This window comes from Crotalus tigris, unplaced genomic scaffold (assembly GCF_016545835.1).
Source record: "Crotalus tigris isolate CLP2741 ecotype Arizona unplaced genomic scaffold, ASM1654583v1 scf7180000019692.1526454, whole genome shotgun sequence".
Classification (NCBI taxonomy): Eukaryota; Metazoa; Chordata; class Lepidosauria; order Squamata; family Viperidae; genus Crotalus; species Crotalus tigris.
Genome location: NW_024097664.1, coordinates 1,379,997 through 1,400,478, shown reverse-complemented (window position 1 = coordinate 1,400,478; position 20,482 = coordinate 1,379,997). Strand labels below are relative to the sequence as shown.

Below are 20,482 nucleotides of genomic sequence, written 5' to 3'. Positions count from 1 at the left end.
ATGCAGAGGGGGGGGGTTGGGTGCCCCTGCCTGGCCCGAGAAAACATTAGAGGTTGGGGGGAGCTAGTCAAGATCGAAAAAGGAGACTGTTCCACGGAGATTGTCAAATGTCCCAATCAATCATCCAGCAAAGAAAGACTCCTGGCCACTTTTTTTGCCAAGAGTCTACTTTACTGAAGCTTAAGTGGTTACAGAAGTAGCGTAAGCTGAATCTGAGATTTTCCTGCGCAAACAACACAAAGGAAAGTTCCCCCCCCTCCTGCCCCTGTTATCGGCAAAGGTCCAATCAGGTGCTTGTATATTGTTCAGGAAACAGGTGCTCGGTTCCCAGATCCACCTATCGCCTGGGCTTCCATCCCTCTTTCTTCACATTCCGACCCCTCCCATGCTAATGTCTGGCTGTCAGCTCCTGAAGCTTGGATGGGCGAGAGGCAGCCATGACAGCGATGTTCAGGGGCCTTGGCAGGTTGCAATGTACACCGTACAATCTCCATGTGGGTTTCAAGGAGACAAGCTCATGCTTCTTGAGCCAACATCCCTTCCCCTTTGTCTTCTTGAAACCCAAATGGAAATTGCACGGTGAGAGTTGCAATGGTCTGGGTGGCTTTCTTTAAGGCAGTGTTTCTCAACCTTGACCATTTTAAGGCAGGTGGACTTCAACTCCCCGAATTCCACAGCCAGCAACGCTGGCTGTGGAATTCGGGGAGTTGAAGTCCACCTGCCTTAAAATGGTCAAGGTTGAGAAACACTGCTTTAAGGGCTCTGGAGGGCTGCGGTTGTGCTTTGGCATCTTGTTAACTGGCCTTGTCTTTTCTGCTTCTCCTTCTTCCCAGGGGCCAACCGGTCCAAAAGGAGAAACTGGCCATCCCGGCCTACCAGGACCTCCCGTAAGTGCTGCGGCTAAGATGCTTTCCAGGTTGTCAGAAGCTAGTCTTGCTTCTCTGGTGTGGCCTCCCTCAAGCCGGGTTCCTGTTCTTCTCCCATCCTCCAGGGTCCTCCAGGAGAGGTCATCCAACCCCTTCCCATCCAGTCCTCCAAACGGACGCGCAGAAACATTGATGCCAGCCAGCTGATGGATGATGTCAATTCTGACAATTACGTGGACTACAATGACGGCATGGAGGAGATCTTCGGGTCCTTGAACTCTCTGAAACTGGAAATCGAGCAGATGAAACACCCCTTGGGCACCCAGCACAACCCAGCTCGGACCTGCAAGGACCTGCAGCTTTGCCACCCGGACTTCCCGGACGGTAAGTGGCAGCTGTGGAAGGGGAGGGGGAATTGTTGGCTCTGGAAAGAGAAGGGGGTAATTGAGCTTTTATTTATTTATGAGACTTATATACCGCTTTTAAGGGCAAGCACTCTCTAAGCGGTGTACAACAGTAAGCAATGTATATAAATATTTACATTGCCCCCAACAATCTGGGTCCTCATTTTACCTACCCCGGAAGGATGGAAGGCTGAGTCAACCTTGAGCCGGTGAGATTTGAACCGCTGACCTGCTGAACACAGTCAGCTAAAGTGGCCTGCAGTACTGCACTCTAACTGCTGCGCCACCTCGGCTCTTAAGCTTCTTGAGCTTCTTTTCAAACATTCACAGATGTTCCAATTTGAGAGAGGAGTTGCTCGGACATTACCCCTGAATTGTATCGGAAGAGGGATGAGAGGGATGAAGAAAGGAGAGGAGAGAGAAAAGAGTAAAGGAGGGGAGAAGGAAATAGGAAGGTTGGAGGAGAAGAGGAAAGGGGAGGAGAGTGGTGAAGGAGAGGAGAGGAAGCAGAGGGAAGTAGGGAAGAGAAGAAAGGGAGAAAGAAGGTAGAGAAGAAGGAGTGTGGATACAGTGAAAGGGGAAATGGGCGAGCAACACCAAAAGTCATGTGTATGTATTTATTTCATTTTGTTAAAAGTATCTTGTATGTGAGTGTGGAGGGAATGTATGTTAACATCTGATAAGTATTACGGTATATATGTAGGGGAGAGTTTGGAAAAATAAAAAATTATTAAAAAAAAAAAGATGTTCCAATTTGGTCCCATGGATCAGACCAGTTAGACCAGAGATGTCAATCTAATGTTAAAAAGTTGTGTAAATATCACGGTTGGCATGACAGAAACAGAGTTAATCCAGATGGGTGCTAGGCTTTCATTCTGGACTTCCGTAGGGCTCCCACCCTGACTGGTTTTAGACAGACAGACAGCAGGGGAAGCAACTGTGTGTGAACAGGGAGCAAATCTCACACTCAGCGGCACTGATGGCGTTGCCTAGTCAAGTAACGAAATGTCTGCAAGCAAACAGCCAGGCGCAGCGAGCACCACGGAGCCCACAGAGATGCTCTTCTCTTGGAAGCTGTTTTTCATATTTGTGTTTTAAATTGGAAACATTCCTTTTTAAAAAAAAGAATAAAGGTAGATTGAGAAATAACATGCACTTCAGAAGTGCAGGAAGTTTGATAAAGTCCTGCTGAAAGACAGACATGAAGCTTTTCACCTCTCTGGAACCTCTCTCGGTGTCAGCCCCTGGAAAACACAGAAAATAGAGCTTTTATGAAGGATTTTTTGGAGCCAATGCCAAAGATGGTGTTTGGGCTTTCTAATTTCTACCCACATCTTTTCTCCCAAATCTAGGAGAATATTGGGTAGACCCAAATCAAGGCTGTTCCCGGGATTCCTTCAAAGTTTACTGTAATTTTACTGCTGGTGGGGAAACTTGCATCTTCCCAGATAAGAAGTCTGAGGGGGTAAGTAACTCTTGTTAATGTCTTTTTTGCTGTCCCTTTGGAAGATAGTTTGACAAATTTTCATTCTCTGCACGTTGCCTTGATTTTGCTTTCAACAGCATAATGCCCATCAGGAAAAGATTGAAAAGTGAGCAAAAGGCTGTCCCAGAAAAGGGGGGGGTCCACCTATTCTCCAAAGCCCCTCTGTTCTATTCTAAATTCTAAAAAGGAGAGATTCAGCCTAGAGCTACGGAGGAACTTCCTGACAGTGAAGACTGTTAATCAATGGGACAGTTCGCCTCCAGAAGTAGTGGGTGTTCCATCCCTGTAGTGTTTAAAGAAGAGATTGGACATCCATTTGTCTAGGATGGGAGGAGAACCCCGGCCTTGGGCAGGGGGCTGGACTAGAAGATCTCCAAGGTCCCTTCCAGCCTTATGATTTTATGATTCTGTGAATTAGAGGCAGGAAAAAAAGAGCAAAGAAAATGAAATTGAACAAATCTAGTTTCCTTCAGCAACAACCCTGTTCCTTCTCCATCCCTTTCCTTCCTTGCAAGTCATCCGTGCTTCTCACATGTCTGAATGCTGATTCAGATGCTGCGTTTTGTCCTTTGACCTTCTCACTTCAATAGAATAGAGCTGGAAGGGACCTTGGAGGTCTTCTAGTCCAGCCCCCCACTCAAGCAGGAGAACCTATACCATTTCAAACAAGTGACTGTCCAGTCTCTTTTTTAAAACCTCCAGGGATGGAGCACCCACAATTTCTGAAGGCAACTTCTGTTCCACCGGTTAATTGTCCTCACTGTCAGGAAGTTTCTCCTTAATTCCAGGTTGCTTCTCTCTTTGGTCAGTTTCCAACCATTGTTTCTCGTCCTGCCCTCTGGTGCTTTGGAGAATAATTTGACCCCCTCTTCTTTGTGGCAGCCCCTCAAATACTGGAATACTGCTGTCGTGTCACCCCTACTTCTTCTTTTCTTTAGACTGGCCAAACCCAAGCCGTTCTTTATATGTTTTAGTCTCTAGTATTCTGCCTTGCACATCTTTTAAATTTTGCTGTTTATTGACAGACTTCTGAAAACAATTTGCGTTGCTAATAAGCTGCAAAGAAAGCTGAAATATGGCAATTTCCTCAGATTCATACATGCAAATATATCATGTCATTTCCTGTATATTAAATTATTGGTAGGTCAAGTGCATCAGTTTGAGTGAAAAATGTTGCGTTGGAAGTGAGAACAGCTGTCCAGCCTGTTGTCGTCCATTCACACTTTCACTTCCATGCTTCCCTCTTAATTCATGGATCGCACATGAATATGGGTGAATGAGGGCCTTGTACTGGCACACACCCCCAGTCTGCTTTGAAAGTGAGATCTAGAGAAGAGACCAGTCTGGTTGTGACTGTTCTTGGGGCGGGGGGAGCGGGGGGGGGGGAGGTCTAGGGACCATTGGGACAAAAGTTTCTGCTGGGCCTCCTGCTTTGGGTGGGTTAAAAATGGCCCCATGTTGCTCCTTGTCCAGATTGGAATCTAACATGTTGGATCTCCTCTTCTTGGTGTGAACATCTATGAAAGGCCTGTGATTCCTAGGACGCCAGACACATCCAGGCCCCTCTTTTTTCCACATAGATCGGGGCATCTCTGGAGACAAGGCTGAAGTCCCTCGGAGCACTCAGCCTTGAGACGCTGGGACCTCTGGAGGCTTTTTTTTTTTAATTGAAAATTTTTGCAATTTTACAATAAAATCCCTCTCCCACTACCTCCCCACCCTCCCAGAAACCCTCCCCCCATCTTCCCAGAGCTGAGTACAGGGTTAACTAGAACTAAAAATGCAAAACATTTAAACTTAAGTAAACCTCAAACAAAAATTACATTAAAAAAACACAAATTTTTAAATACTTTGAATCCAATATATATATATAATAAAAAGCACTTATTATCTTAAACTTTAAACATAAATTATTCAAAAGCTAAATAATATCTTTTAATATCATACTTATACTGTATAAAGTTTATCCATCTTTTCCACACCAAGAGATATTTCTCTTGCGTTTGATCTTTCAAATAAGCCGAAATTTTTGCCATTTCAGATAAGTAAGAAACTTTAAAAAACCATTCCTCCAAAGTAGGCAAAAATTCCTTCTTCCAATATTGTCCTATCAACAACCTTGCCGCTGTGATTAAATTTAACATTAAAATAATTTCTTTATCATCACAATCAACAATAATACCCAACAAAAACAATTGTGGAGTGAATTTTATCCTTCTCAACGTCTGCAGGCTTTGAGGGCTCAAAGTGTCTGGCTGGCCGCTGCCTCTTAGATGAAAAACTAATTCCATCATTTTCCAGCCAGCACACTCTTTTTGGCACAGGTACATCTCTGTGTCTCTGAAAATGAGGAAACCTCTGTTGCTGTCCCTCCCTCCCCACCCACCCACATAACAGTGACAATTTGACCACAAAAAGCCTCCAGGAGTCAGGCCTGAAGGCTTCTAGGTGGGAGAAGGGGCCTAGCTGTGTGGGACCACAGCAACACTCAATCCTGTGAACATAAAACACTCTTATCCTAAGAATATTTTTCACTTCAATTTCTTTAAGCCAGTGTTTCCCAAACTTGACAATTTTAAGGCATGAGGACTTCAACTCCCAGAATTCCACAGCCAGCAACGCTGGCTGTGGAATTCTGGGAGTTGAAGTCCACATGCCTTAAAATTGTCAAGTTTGGGAAACACTGCTTTAAGCTATGGATCAAAAGGTGTTTGTGTGTGTGTATAAGTGTGCAGATATGTGTCTATTTATTCTTGTGATTAAATACTGTTTATTCATAGGACATATTTATTTTCCTAATTATACACTGCCCTAAAAACAGCTTTTTCACGTTTAAATGTCAACTGCTGGTTCAAGTGTGAAGGAGGCTCCATGAAACCCCTGCAAATAACATAAAGTCACGTGAAAAAGTCTGGGCATGTTTATCGGAGTCAATCCTCTTTCTTTCCCTAATCACGGTAGCATTTTTGAAAGCAGCTCAAATCCGCATCAGATCTTTCAGGCTGGGTTTGGGATGAGATACATCCTCTGCGCTTCCCACTGGGGAGGGGGAGAATTGGGGGTGGTGGAAGGTTCCAGAACATTCTCCACTTGAAGAGCGCAGGGAGCATTGAATTCTCAGCACTCAGCCTCCCAAGTCCCTGAGTTCCTGTCTGCCACCATATTCTTGGCAGCAAACAAACAAACACCATTTCTTGGTAGCAAGAAAGAGACATGTGAATGCACAGAACGCACAGTTAGTCTGAAAAGCTGCTATCAGTGTCAGACCTGCCACAAACTTAAACCTCTAAGTCAGGGGTCCCCTACCCCTGGTCCGTGGACCGGTACTAGGCTGCGGCAGGCCAGCAACCGGTCTGCAGAAACACGCAAAGCCCCATCCGCGGGATGCAGGCAGCACACAAAACCACGCACCCTCTCTGGTCCGCAGAAAAACCTCTCCATGGAACCGGCCCCTGGTGCCCAAAAGGTTGGGGGCCTCTGCTTTAAGCAGAAAACAACCCTTGGCCCTGCCGTCTGCGAGCAGTTTGGCAGTTTCAGTCTCACTGGCTCCAGGTTGACTCAGGCTTCCGTCCTTTCGCGGTCGGTAAAATGAGGACCCAGGTTTTCGGGGGCAACGTGCTAACTCTGTAAAGCACTGTGAAGTGGTATATAAGTGCTAGTGCTGTTTGCTGAGAAAGATATATTTTTATTCGAGATCAAATGTATTGCAGTAGTGCAGTGTTTCCCAAACTTGACAATTTTAAGGCATGTGAACTTCAACTCCCAGAATTCCACAGCCAGCGTTGCATGCCAACATCCTTATGTTATACTCTCCCCTCCTTTCCTCTTCTTAACTGTCTTTCATTTCCCACCCAAGGTAACCAATTAAAATCTTGCAAGCTGTTTTCCTAAGGGTCAGTTCAAGTGTGCTCTGTTATGCCACTCTCTCCTCCTTCCAGCTGGTTACCTTGAAGCAGCATTTCAAGTTGGCATAGCACTTACTTTGGGTTTCCCCAATGTGCCCCCCTTCATCCCCTTTCCCCATAATGTGTCACCACATATCAGTGAAGCACAAGCAAGTAGGAGGTGGCAGCTCACTATCAGATTTTTTTCTGAAGTTTGGCTACCAGGACTGACATAGCTCTCCTATTACAATATCTGGAACTCCTTGGAGGTTCATTGATAACAGCCATCAATAAACATACATGGCCTCCCAAGGACCATGTTGACTGTCCAGTGTTGACTCTTGCAGGGGAAAATATACCCCCTTCGGCGTGGGTTCGCAACCTGGGTGTCCTCCTTGATCCACAGCTGAATTTGGAACATCATTTGACGGCTGTGGCTGGGAGGACCTTTGCACAAGTTCGTCTGTTGCACCAGTTGCGACCCTACCTGGACCGGGAGGCTCTCCTTACAGTCACTCATGCCCTTGTCACCTCACGTCTGGACTACTGCAATGCGCTCTACATGGGGCTACCCTTGAAAAGTATTCGGAGACTACAGTTGGTCCAGAATGCAGCCGCGCGAGTGATAGTGGGTGCTCCTCGATACACCCACATTACACCTATCCTCCGTGAGCTGCACTGGTTGCCTATTGGTCTCCGGGTCCAATTCAAGGTGTTGGTTATTACCTTTAAAGCCCTATATGGCTCAGGGCCAGGCTATTTGCGAGACCGCCTACTACCTCATAGTTCCCTTCGTCCGGTTAGATCCCACAGGCTGGGCCTCCTTCAGGTCCCGTCAGCCAAGCAGTGCCATTTGGCGGGGCCGCGGAGGAGGACCTTCTCTGTGATGGCGCCCACCTCTTGGAACCAGCTCCCCCCGGAGATTAGGACCGCTCCCACCCTATTGGTTTTCCGTAAGCTGCTTAAGACCTGGCTTTTCTGGCAGGCCTGGGGTTTATAAAATCTGAGCCCTGGATGATTGTTCTTGTACTGTTTGTTTTGTTATGTTTTATGTGTTTTTATTGTTAGCCGCCCAGAGTTCTCCGGGAGTGGGGCAGCTTATAAATTTTAAAAATAAATAAATACAAGCTTTCAAGAAGGACAATGAGTGTTGATTTTTGAACTGCCTCAGACTGCTGGAAACTGTTGAGTGTGTGGGGTTTTAGCCGTGGTGCCAGCAGGGTAAAGACCTCTTGCTTACTGGGTGATGCTTTAAAATTGGATGGGCCTTGGATGTCTTTAGACTGCACTGCCATCATCCATCCTTTGGCTTTTTCACTAGAGGGGCGAATCAACCGTCCCCCTGGCCAGGATGGCCTTAACAGGCCCGTTTCTCTCTTGGCTTTCTCCCCACCAACCGCCAACCATCCAGGCTCAAGTTTCTGGGTGCTCTTTCAACACATCCGGCCCCAGGAAGTTTCAGGAATTGCATTGTCGTTTTTTGGTTTTGCTTAAAAGGAAAGACTCAAGTGATTTCCGTGGGAATCTTTTATTGCAGACTGTAACGCTTCTTTTTGTCTTGTCTCTGTTCTTCTCTTCCCCCACGTGCCTCTCCCACTGTTTTCAGGCTAGAATTACTTCATGGCCAAAGGAAACCCCGGGCTCCTGGTTCAGTGAATTCAAGCGCGGTAAACTGGTAAGAGGAACCCACACTCGCCTTTCTGTTTGGCTTTAACCCCTCTCGTATTTTGCAGAGCAAAATGGCCCGTTGGCCCAAAGAGCAGCCAGCTACGTGGTATAGTCGCTACAAGCGAGGGTCTTTGGTAAGTGGTGAAGCTTCTGGCTCCCTCCGCCCTCCGTCTGGAGCACGCCAGCCATGTCCGCTTTCCACGTCTGGCCCCAAGCTAATTTCACTCTATATGCTGAACTAACAAGCGACGCTGGAAGACTCCAAGGATGGCAAAGGAGCAATTGCAGAAGGAGTTTGAAGGCTCCGTTGGGGCCCTCACCATAATCGACAGCACTTTGGCCTTCCTGAGGTTAGCTGCTCCTTTGACCTGATCAGGAGATTCTTGTGAAAGGACAGGACAGGACAGGACAGGACAGGACAGGACAGGACAGGAAAGGAAAGGAAAGGAAAGGAAAGGAAAGGAAAGAAAAGGAAAGGAAAGGAAAGGAAAGGAAAGGAAAGGAAAGGAAAGGAAAGGAAAGGGCTTGAATCAGAACTTGACTCCAGACAACTGGCAGAATTCACAACATATAAAAAAATTAAGTATTTCAATATTCATGGAAATGATATATGCATAAATGGTATTATATTAATGAACTACTTTACAGAAGCTATGTAAATTCTAAGAATTTCATATAAAAATATTTGTCTTTGGAGAAATACGGTCCAAAATAAACTAAAAACGTTACATTAAAATTGATTGAACTGGAAAGATTGGAAGATTCCCAAAATTGAGAGAATGGAATGGAAACATTTTCAAAATTAGAATACCTGAAATCAACTGGTTTGCCTCTTCCTGCCAAAGTTCACTCCCATGTGGCACCTGATGGAATTCAACCTAGTTTTCAATTCACCTTTGAAGCACATACAAATCTGAGTTAATTACGATCACAGGAACCTTTGGGAAACCTGATATCCTGATGCCAACTCTCAGGTGTTCTCCTCACTGGAGCAACAGAAGCACAAGGGAATCCTTACCTAACATTGGGAAGGTGCTGGAATTGCTTGCACTGACTGGTGGGCCATTGTTGAACAACTGAAACATGAGGAGAACACAAGGCTGTGTCTCTTTGGGGGTGGTAATCAAGAAAAGCCAAGAAAGTGATAAAAGATGTAGAATTCATTTCTCTCAGCTTTCATTGTTCAGAAAAGAACTTCTCAGCTTGACAATCTCTGTGCAATGTTTGCTATAGTCTCAGAGCTGGAAGTCTGGCCACAGGTTGCCCAGCTTTATTGGCAAAAAATCAAAATACAGTAAGGTAAATGAAATTTTTCTACTTGAGTTCCATATTCCACAAGTCCATATTTCATGATCTGGAAGGCCGGGAGGCAAAACAGTTTTAGAGGAAGTTAGGCATGTAAAAATTCCTCTCTTTGTGAGGGAAGTGTTGGCAGCACATTTGGAAGCACCCTGAAGAAGAGCAGTGCAAGACTCTGAAGATGCTGACGTTCCACCACAACTATTTTCCTGATGATGTTCTTTGCTGTGCCCATCGCTTCCTCTTCAGCAAGGGAATTCATTCACTCCAAACAACAACAGTGACAGCTGTTTGGGACCTCTTGAAATATTTATTTTTTCCAACAGTCTTAATTTTATTTTAATTTCTAAAAAAATACATCTTACTCGTCTGTCTGCAGTCAACATTACTGTGCATGGAGTGCTTCTGAATGAGATACACAAAAGCTTTTCCAGCTAGGCGGCACTGCCACCACACAGAAAAGGCTGCAGTCACGTGTGTTTGTGTGTGTCCAGAGCTTCTTCCCTGCCTAAGGGAGCCCATGCATGTTCCTAGACTCACCACACTGTACTAACTAGAGAGGCCAGTCCTCCCACCAGTCTTGCCCAAATCATTTTGTTGTCGGGGAAGGGAAGGACTTTGTTTTCAACAGCTGGTTTTTGCTCATCACCTCAAATTTTGCCTTCCCTCTTGTTTTCTTGCTCTCATTATCTTGCTGGTCATCAGGATTGTTTCTTGAACTGGAAATGAGCCACCAGGATCTAGAAGACTTGCAAAGGCAACCGTACCCCATTTGTTCATGCAGTGGGGGTTCCAGATCTATTTGAGAAATTTCACCGTTCCTAAGAAAACTCTTACCAAATTCCTCTGATGCATTAGATGACAGAAATTGAAGAATAATCCTAATATTCACTTTGGTCTATATAGTTGTGGTTGCCCATTTAGCTTACCCATTTAGGTATTACTGCATTTTGATTTGGGGAGCAGCTATCAATGTAGTCCCAGGGCCTTTGAAGGCCATTTGTAGCTCCTGGATCTTAGGACCCAAATGGTGGGTTTGGGGTTTCGTCTCTTGTGTTCTTTTCCCCCCACCCAGAAGGCCTGGAGATGCTCCTTTTGGTATCTCCAGGGCTTCGTGCCTTTTTGAGCTCCTCCTGGTTTGAGTACCAGATGGTTTCCATCATAAACTCTTCATCCCGAGTCTTTGGAGGACCTGTTGCTCTGTTGGCTTGGCTTGAAACTAATTAACTTGCCAACTAACAGTTTTTTGGAGGTAAGATTTATTCCCTTGTTCACGTATTGAATAATATATGATTGATTAATAGGATGGTTTCACCTTCATGGTTCCAATTAGCATTTTTAAAATTCTAAACATTTATTTATTTATGAAATCTATTTGCTGCCCCTCTCGTATGATTCTGAGTAGTTTGTAACATAAAAGCATTAAAGCATTAAAATCATCACTCATAGAAACGCAGCTGATAAAATAATTAACAAATAAAGTCATTAACAGCAGATGGCAAGGGAGGGAGCTGGACACGCAGGAAGGGGAGGTGGGATTAAGTTTTGATTAATCAAACACCTCCAGTAGGAAGCTCCAGTATGAAATATTAATTATTTCCATAATAAATGCAAATTAGGCACCACCTCCCCAAAAAAATTTCCAGTTCTGTAAGTGGGGTGCACTGGGGTTCTGTGCATGGCAGGGAGCGAGAGAGAAGGCTACTAGCTTTTCAGTAAAAAAAATGTCAATTAATTTAATGGACTGGTTAACTAAACGTTGATAAACATCAGTTTAATTTGCATATGTAATTTCTAGAAGTAGTTGAATCCTGCACACACACACACACACACACACACACACACAGACACAGACAATATTCCTTGAGGTAAAAATATATATAATAATAATAGTAAAGTTGGAAGGGACCTTGGAGGTCATCTAGTCCAACCCCCTGCTCAGGCAGGAAACCCTACACCATTTCGGACAAATGGCTGTCCAGCCTCTTTGTAAAAACTTCCTGTGTTGGAGTATTTACTGCTTCTGGAGGCAGGCTGTTCCACTGATTAATTGTTCTCACTGTCAGGAAGTTTCTCCTTAATTCTAGGTTGCTTCTCTCCTTGATTAGTTTCCACCCGTTGCTTCTTGTCCTGCCTTCAGGCGCTTTGGAAAATAGCTTGATTCCCTCTTCTTTATGGCAGCCCCTGAGATATTGGAATACTGCTATCATGTCCCCCCTTGTTCTTCTCTTCGTTAAACTAGACATACCCAATTCCAGCAACCGTTCCTTATATGCTTTAGCCTCCAGTCCCCTAATCATCTTTGTTGCTCTTCTCTGTACTCTTTCTAGAGCCGAGGTGGCGCAGCAGTTAGAGTGCAGTACTGCAGGCCACTTTAGCTGACTGTGTTCAGCAGGTCAGCGGTTCAAATCTCACCGGCTCAAGGTTGACTCAGCCTTCCATCCTTCCGGGGTAGGTCAAATGAGGACCCAGATTGTTGGGGGCAATGTAAAATATATATACATTGCTTACTGGTGTACACCGCTTAGAGAGTGCTTGCACTTAAAGTGGTATATAAGTCTCATAAATAAATAAATAAACATCTTTTTTACATCGTGGTGACCAAAACTGGATGCAGTATTCCAAGTGTGGCCTTACCAAGGCCTTGTAGAGTGGCATTAATACTTCACGTGATGTAGTAGGATATTAGGTGGTCTCTTAATCTCCTTCCAAATTCAGAGGGTGTTTTAGCAGAGGATGTAGTAAAAATTTACCTGGAGTTTCACCAATGGGTTCTCCGTGAGGCCTCTGCTCAAAGATGATCAGAGGTGCAGCTGAGCCAGAACTGAGTGGATAGAAATGCCTCAGCCTGTCCAAATGCCAGCCCAGCTCTGCCAGCTGCACTTGCTGCCATTGGGCTCCCAGGCGCTGGTGTCACTCACTACTCGAGAGATACGCTCTAGTTCTGAGGGGCCCCAATTTCTAATTGCTTCTGCCCATCCTGGAAGAACAGGCGGGGGAGAGGTAATCCAGACCCCTTGGATGAAGACCCAGGTAGGGCACCATCTCGGTCACTGCAACTGGAACAGCCTCCTTCCAGGGCTTGGCTCCTCAGCTGAGCATCAAAAGGTGCTAAGACCCTGGCTGATCCCTGAACCAAAGATGGGAGTTTGATCTGAAATTTCTTCCAAGGAAGTATTCTGCCTGGAGTCTGATGGTGCTGGGCGGCCTCTGAACGGAATGAATGTTGTGTCGGGTAGACGGCCACTCCACTTCTAATTGGAATAACTGGAAAGAAGCTACTGTCAGATCTTTCTGCATCAGAAGAATTTAGGAGACAATAAGATTAGTGATATTTAGTAAGACTTTCAGTTTTGTTTTGTTTTTTTAAAAAAGAGCCTCTTTCGAAAGAGATCTGTTCAGCCTTGGAAGGAAGGAGAAAAAAATATTTTTGTGGTTCTAAGCACAGAAGACTTTTCTGCCAGTCCATCCTTGCTGCTGTAAATACACATTACTATGGAAGAGTCAGTTGCCACTTGTAAGTCTCTTGTGAACAAGTCCTGATCCAGGACAATCCATTCCATCTTCTAGTTCCTGGTCGCTCCTTTTTGCCTGTCATGTAGCATGCTTTTGCTTGCCTCAGTCAGTCATATTGACCTGTCTCAAGACAAACATGGACAGGAGTCCACATAACTGGTTGGTAAAACCTTTGTTTCTTCTCATCGTGTCTGTGTATGTGCGTGTGTTAAATTGACTGATCCTGAGTATGTATGAACAAATTCCCATTCCCTTCTGGCCCACTCAGTCCTTTCGCACAATAACTAATGAACATGAGGGTTTTGTCTGAAAGTTGTTTAACCTTGGCATGCAATACAAGATATAAAGTGAGCATCTGATGCATTGGGTAACCTAATCTTTGACACAAACCCACAGAATAGACTTTCAGATAAATCCATGGAGGAAAAATCCAAATTTCTAACATGGGTGAGTTATCCATGGTTAACCCAACATTCAAGTTTTCTAACGTCTTGAATCTTTCCTAACTGTGGTCCTAATTCTCATGTGTCTATGTAATGATCTTTTTAATTCCACACTTGATTATTCTGCCAATTGTAGGGTTTTCAATTATTTCCTACATCCTGAATGTTGTCAAAACGAGACCTATTTCTTAGCATAGGATTTGCCCACCCTGAAACTCCAAAAATCCCATTTATTTTTCGGAATCAATGGTGGCTGTGTGCTTTTGCAAATGTAACTAAAGAATTGATCCTCCTCAAGGTGGTCCAAGAATACTGTGACACACTTTGTGATAACTTGGGGGGTAAACTTTCTGCTTGCCTAGCCTACCGGGTCTGCTTCTTCCTGGTCTCCTTTCCCGCTTCCCCTCAGCTCTCCTACGTGGACGCTGACGGCAACCCCATCGGAGTGGTTCAGATGACTTTCCTGCGGCTCCTGAGTGCATCCGCTCACCAAAACGTCACCTACAACTGCTTCCAGTCTGTGGCGTGGCATGACGCCACTGCGGGCAACTACGAGAAGGCCCTGCGCTTCCTGGGCTCCAATGACGAAGAGATGTCGTATGACAACAGCCCTTTCATCAGGGCGGCCCTTGACGGCTGTGCGGTGAGTGATGGGGCAAAGAAGAGACTCTTGGGGTGAGGGGAGGGGGGTCACAGCCCTCTCATGCAACCTCGTGGGCTGCTCATGTGGATAGCGGGGGTCTGATTATCTGAGGAGGAGGAGGACAACGACAAGGTGGGGGAGGCAAAAGATAAGAGGCAATAAATTATTTTTTGACTAATGTCTGAAAATAATTATTACTGCATATATTAGCTATCAACAAAAAGAGCTTAATTAAGTGTGATATAATAATGTTTATTGTTGTCACTGATCAGAATTAATTAAGTGCAACAATCAGTACTGGATTTCTCCAGCAAAAGTCTGACTTTGCTTAAGAATATTACATTCTTCTTCCACTAATAGAGATTAGAGTGAACAGTCTTTGGGTGGTTGAATGAATGATCCACTTAATTTGGGGGCAGAGGAAGTGTATGGGGCTCCATCAAAGTGGCGAGACTGGGAATCTCTGGTGGGTACCTGTGCTAAGAGACCACAGCATCTCAGAACAAACCAAGTTTTTTTAGGTTTTCAGGTTCCTTGGTCTGAACAGCATCCTATACAAGAGTGATAATTTCACGTGTCCCTCTTATTAAAGAACTGAATAAGAGACATGACAAGAGCCTTGAAAGCAGTCACAGGGACGAGGGGGTGGGTAGATCCCAAGAGCCAAGAGGTTTCACAGGGAGAGATCTAAAGTTGAAATTAGGAGGGATCTCCCGACCGTGAGAGGTCCTGCGCAGTGGCACGGCTGCCTTCTGGAGTCGTGAGGGCTCCATTGAGGGAAGCCCACGAAGGAAAGTCGGATGGCCTGAGGACTATGAGCTTGGGGAGAGGGGGGGGGGATGAAAAGAACCTCTGAGGTCTCCTCCCAGCTTACCATTTGGAGAAAAAAGATGGAAGATTTCCATAACTTACTGACGTGAACTTACCTAACTTTGCATTTCAAAATTAATGCTTAATGGAAATGCAGAATTCACCTCCCAAAAGTTTGTAAGATGGAGGTTTACATTCAGACAGAAGGTCTGTGCGGGGCTGTCGGCTTCAGCCTCCAGAAGACTCCGCAGAGCACATGAAAGCCCCAAAACAGCATCTGTCTGCAACCCCTTAAAGCTCTGGCCTGGGCCAAGGGTTGGAGGGCGCAAGGGTGTGTTGTCCCCAAAAGGGCTCAGCCTGGGGCAATCAGAGCCAGAAAGGAGAGACGGACTTTCACCCCAAAAATTTATGTAAGCACTTCAGCAAAAGGGTCCCAGCCACTAAAGGAGCTGAGTCTCTGAACAACAGCACAACGCAACCTTTTATACCATTGATTTTCAGAAATAGGGAAGTAAAATTTCACAAAGCTATTACCGTTTTTGGAATTCTAGCTTGCTTTTAGTCTTCGTGCCCGCTTGTCTACGGAGTTATGCCTTGCTTGAGCATAAGTGTGATTTTGCCCCTATGGAGTTATACCTGCTTAAGCCTTGCGTGTCCTTTTGTCCCAGCTTGTGTTTTCTGCTGCTTATTTTCTTGTTGCCAATCCGTATAATTATCTAATTTCGAGTAGGTGTTGTTACATTTCCTCCATTTCAAACTGACACCTTATACAGTTACTGTCAGAATCCAATTATATTTCATCTCTGGTTATCAACTATAGAAAACCCCATTTCTGCCTTCCCTGGATTCTGCCATACGGTGAAGGGAAGGGGGTGAACAAAGGGGCTTTATGGCCCTCACTTCCTTTGGTACACTTCAAAGGAATTGAATGTGGATAGCACCAAAAAGGCCTAATCATAACAAAGGGGGCTATTACTTTTCATGTAGTTTTCTCTGAAGTCTCCATCCAGCTGGCAGTAAGGAAAAGGGGGTGGGAGTGTAATGCCTGAGACTGTCACTGGAAGAAGGGGGTGATTGGGTGGGACTACTGGGGAACCCCTTAAAACCTTGAATGGGAGAGCTTGGACCCCAAGTCCTGTCTAGAACACCTGCAACCATTTTCTCTTAATAAAGGATGCCTGTTGGAAGAATTATCCAAGAGTTCTGTCTTCTTAAGATGCAAAGTGGGGTGGGTCCTTACAGTTAGATTCCTCTTAGGTTTTCACTCTTTCCTAGGATGAGAGCATTCTGCTTCTTAATAGGGGGTCCTTCAGGTACAGCCGGTAGCCACTGTGATGCTGGGGAACGGAGGGAGGGGCCGTTAGCCCCCAAGGCCCCTGGAGCACTTTTGGGGGACTACCTGCAAAGTCTTCTTAGACCAGAGGGAGGGAGGGGGGGAGAGAGGGGGGAAGAGAGAGTGGGAGGGAGGGAGACCTTCAGCTACACGAAAAGTCGTACCTAGATTCATACACTTGTACAAAAATGCCTTATATCAAGGAACGTTGTTGGCAAAAGCAGTGTGCATTAGGCAATATTTTGAACAAAATGTATATATTTTAAAAACATGAACAAAAAGATATAAACCTTAATGGGAATTCTAAAACAATATTTAAGTTACAGCAGGCCAAACTTGATATGCAGTAAAATTAGATGGAAAGATGCCCAAACAGACCGGCTTCGCCATCCAGGGGTTCAGCTGGCAAGGGCCACGGTTTGCAGCATGCTGCGCATTCAGTCCCAGCCAGGATTTTTTTAAAAAATAATCTAAATCTGCATTATTTCCTGTTGCTGAACAACAGAGCGCAGCAGCGGGAGTGGGAAAGTGTAATGGAGAGTAAATAAAATGATACATAAAAGGAGCCTGCTGCTCCGGGCACCTGAACCGCCTCTTCTCCTGCTTTCTTCCTCTGCAGGCAAAGAAGGGTTACCAGAAGACGGTCTTGGAAATTAGCACCCCCACAGTGGAGCAGGTCCCCATTGTCGACATCATGTTCAATGACTTTGGCGAAGCATCTCAGAAGTTTGGGTTCGAGGTGGGACCGGCGTGCTTCATGGGCTGAGGGCCGCTCAGAAGACTCTCCAAAAGAGCAACTTCGTAACCTCATCGCGCCTTCTATTTTTTGGCTACTTCTTTTTTTTTTTTTGTTTGGTCATCACATGCACGTTCTGAAACTGGACAGTTTGATGGGTTTGTCTTTTGACTTGTTCTCCTATTTACCCCGACGTCAATTTTGCCACAAGACCCCCAACCCCAGTCAAAAACCGGACCCCGCTCACCACCGACTCCAGAATCACATGACCTAGAGCCCCCCCCCCGGGTGGCCGAAGCGAGCTTCTCCTTCTGTGCTGCGCCCTTCTTGGAGGCCGCCCAAGGGCTTCTCCGCTCTCGCGCTTGAACGCCTGCCTCTTCAGGACATCCCGCCAGAGACTATGCCTCGTGTCAGCAGCTTCTCTGCATCTGATGGGAAACGGCCCAGTGATCGCCAGTTTCCCGTCCCTGGGTGGTCCCTGAAAGGCCATCGAAAGCCCTCAGCCAGCCGATTCAGCCCCTGCCTGATCTCTGTACAGAAACAAGGACGAAGAACTCTGAAAACCTCTGGATTCTCTTCTCTGCTGGGGTTTCTCTCAGAACCTAGACGGATCTCAGCCAGCCCCAGAGACCTTTCCTCTGGTTTTGTTCTGCTCAGTTCACACAAGAAACACCAGAAACCAACAGCCTTTAAAAATGCCAGGTTCTGACTGCTTATCCCATATGATAAAGGTGCTTCTATTTTTGTATTTTGTAAGTAAATATTTGTATATTATTATATTAAATATTAAATGTTTCTGGGTTCAAAACATGCATGTGAGTCCCCCGTGCTGCACGGAGAACGGGCAGCCCCCTTGGCCCCAGCGTCCGATGCGTTCCCTAAGACCACCGTAGGAATCCGCAGGGAACCGTGTGCTCCCCCCAGACTCAGGAAGCAGGTTCCCTCTGCCCCCCTCCCCAGCCCTCTCAGCCTTAGGAGTGGTACGCCTCAGCCTTACAGGCACCCAAGCAAATGGGATTAAAATTAAGCGTTGCTGAACTTTGGGGGAACTGAGGCAGGCGGGTCTCCAGACTAAGGAAAACGGCTGCCAGCTCGGTGCATCTTTGCCCCAAGTGCACCAGCAGTGTTGAAATTTGTCATATCTGACAAGCAATAAAGATGTATTCTTTATTGCTTGTCAGATATGGTAAGTCTCCAGACTTACCTACTGTGGTTCAATGGAGAGATTTTTTAAAAAATATCTTTTACCAAGAAAATTTCTTATCTTCATTCCATTTTGTTGGTGCTATAGCTGTTGGAGGAACCTTCCAGACCACCCTGGCTGAGCCCTGCCGGGGGTCTCTCCCAGCTTTCCCCTCATTTCAGCCCAGTAATATATCGCCTGTCTCCCCCACCCCCCATCATGACCTTGTAACCCATCAGCCTGGACTCAGCCTGGACTCAATGGTGTATCTGACTATGACCGAGTTTTTACAGCTGGGCTGAGGATCTGGGTTTTTCTTTGGTAGCAACAGGCTATGCGTGCAATGCCTACCAGGGTAAACATGCCAGATTTGTACTCAGTTGCTGAATATTTGTGGTGCTAATTTATGACTTTATTCAATGTACTGAAGTCAAGGCCAGACTTGACCTGTCTCTACAACTCCCCTCCTCTGTCTTTCCAGAGCAAAACTGAACAGTGCAATTGTGTGTGTCTTTCTCCAGTGGGGAGCTTGCAGCAACCACCCACCCTCCACCCCTCTTGCTCACTGCTCCCATGTGAGTAGAAAGGGAAAAAGCACCCCACACCCGGGCCTCGGCCTCGGGCCCAAAAGGAAGGACATCGCTGTGATGCCTCTTCCCATTGCCTTCCTGACCCAGGGAAGCTCCAGGTGTGAGGGTAACTAGCCAGCCTTTGCATCTGTAGATTCCCCTGCTGGGCTGGCTGACTTGCCTTCTGCCCTTCCTGGGGACCCTGGCCCCTCGCCTGCCTCCCTTTCCCACCGAAGGAGCAGGCACTTCCGAGAGGGGCTGTCCGAACATCGCCTGGGGGCCAGGACTGAAAACAGCCACGGGCCACTTTGCCCTCTGAATAGTCCTGTTTGGCCAGTCTTGGCCTTTGTCTCTTGAAGCGGGTGCGAGGCCTTCCCTGCAGCCCACTCCCACTCTTCACTGGCAGGCCCTCTCCTGACAGATTCTGGGGGACCAGCCCCCCCCCCACACACCGGCTCTTTGGGGATTGGTGAGCTGTAGATCCTAAGCTGGAGCATCCCTCCAGAACAGATTCCCTGAAAGTCAGCCGTTCAGAAGCTGCCCTGCATCCTCTTCCCCAAGCGGCAAATTAGGCACAACAATGTTCATGGTGCTCGTTCCCTTCTCTGGGGAGTTTGGGGGGAATCACCGCGTGGAGGGAGGGTGGAGAGCCAAGACACACACTCTCTCTTAGGTCATGTGATTCTGATCTGATTATTTCATCTTCCTTCCTTCCTTCCTTCCTTCCTTCCTTCCTTCCTTCCTTCCTTCCTTCCTTCCTTCCTTTTTTGGTGCTTCTATCAAAATCCTACAGAGTGTTGTAAAACTGTACTGTTGCGTCTTTCATTCCCGTTCCATTTTTCCTCCCCTCCCAGAACACTTAGTTACCGTATATTGCAATAAAATTTGCTTCTTGTATTTGCAGACATATCTTTCTGTGTAATTTTATCCCCTAATATATATCATGACTTGAACAAATGTTGATTAAAAAAAAAGTATGAAAACAAAGATTTAAATACATAGAGCCCCCTCCCCCTTTGAAGTGAGGCTGTGTGGGTATGAATCTCTGCATGTATGTACATGTGTACACACACACACATACACACGGTATGATCAGGTGACCCTATTTGTACAGGTTTCCAAATTCCAACGTTATCAATGCCCATTAGAGGTATTTTTAAGAAAAAAAAATTGAACCTGTGTAATAAAGGAATAAATGTAACCGATATTTTTCAATAAACCAAGTTTACTGTTTCCACCTAACCCCCGTGACATGAATGCTTCTTCTGCCTGTGGGTCCAAACCCAGCCCCACGTTTCTTGATTCCCCAAACCAGCCCAGCCTGGGGTGTGGGGTGGGGGGCAGCAGAAGCTTCACCCCCCCTCTTGCCATAGCTGAGAGTCTTGAAAGGAAAGCAGTGAGGTGGGGCACAGAAATAGGGGCAGCGGCTGCCGTGGATTGGGAAAGAAGGCTGGTTGTAGAGGTGCGTTAGCTGAAACCATGGCTGCCTCTTGCTGCATTTCCTCTGCCAGGTAGCCTTAAATCTTGGGCTGCCTTGTTGGGTCCTCTTCAACGGAGGGAGGCCCAGTTTTCTGACTCCTGCTCTGCAGAGGAGCCAACTTTTTGCATGCCAAGGACCAGCGATAACGATGCCACAGTCAGG

General features: G+C 46.1%; 1 protein-coding gene across 1 annotated transcript in view; it reads left to right on the top strand.

Moving 5' to 3' along the window:
- Window positions 1–20,082, top strand: part of COL5A1 (collagen type V alpha 1 chain) — a gene marked incomplete at its 5' end in the record, with an annotated part of 133,077 nt that extends 112,995 nt beyond the window's left edge. The window contains 6 exons of the mRNA XM_039364247.1: window positions 834–887; window positions 992–1,250; window positions 2,623–2,735; window positions 8,374–8,442; window positions 13,976–14,209; window positions 16,972–20,082. Coding sequence (XP_039220181.1) covers window positions 834–887; window positions 992–1,250; window positions 2,623–2,735; window positions 8,374–8,442; window positions 13,976–14,209; window positions 16,972–17,118 — 876 coding nt within the window. The remainder of the gene's footprint in view (window positions 1–833; window positions 888–991; window positions 1,251–2,622; window positions 2,736–8,373; window positions 8,443–13,975; window positions 14,210–16,971) is intronic.
- Window positions 20,083–20,482: the final 400 nt, after the last annotated feature.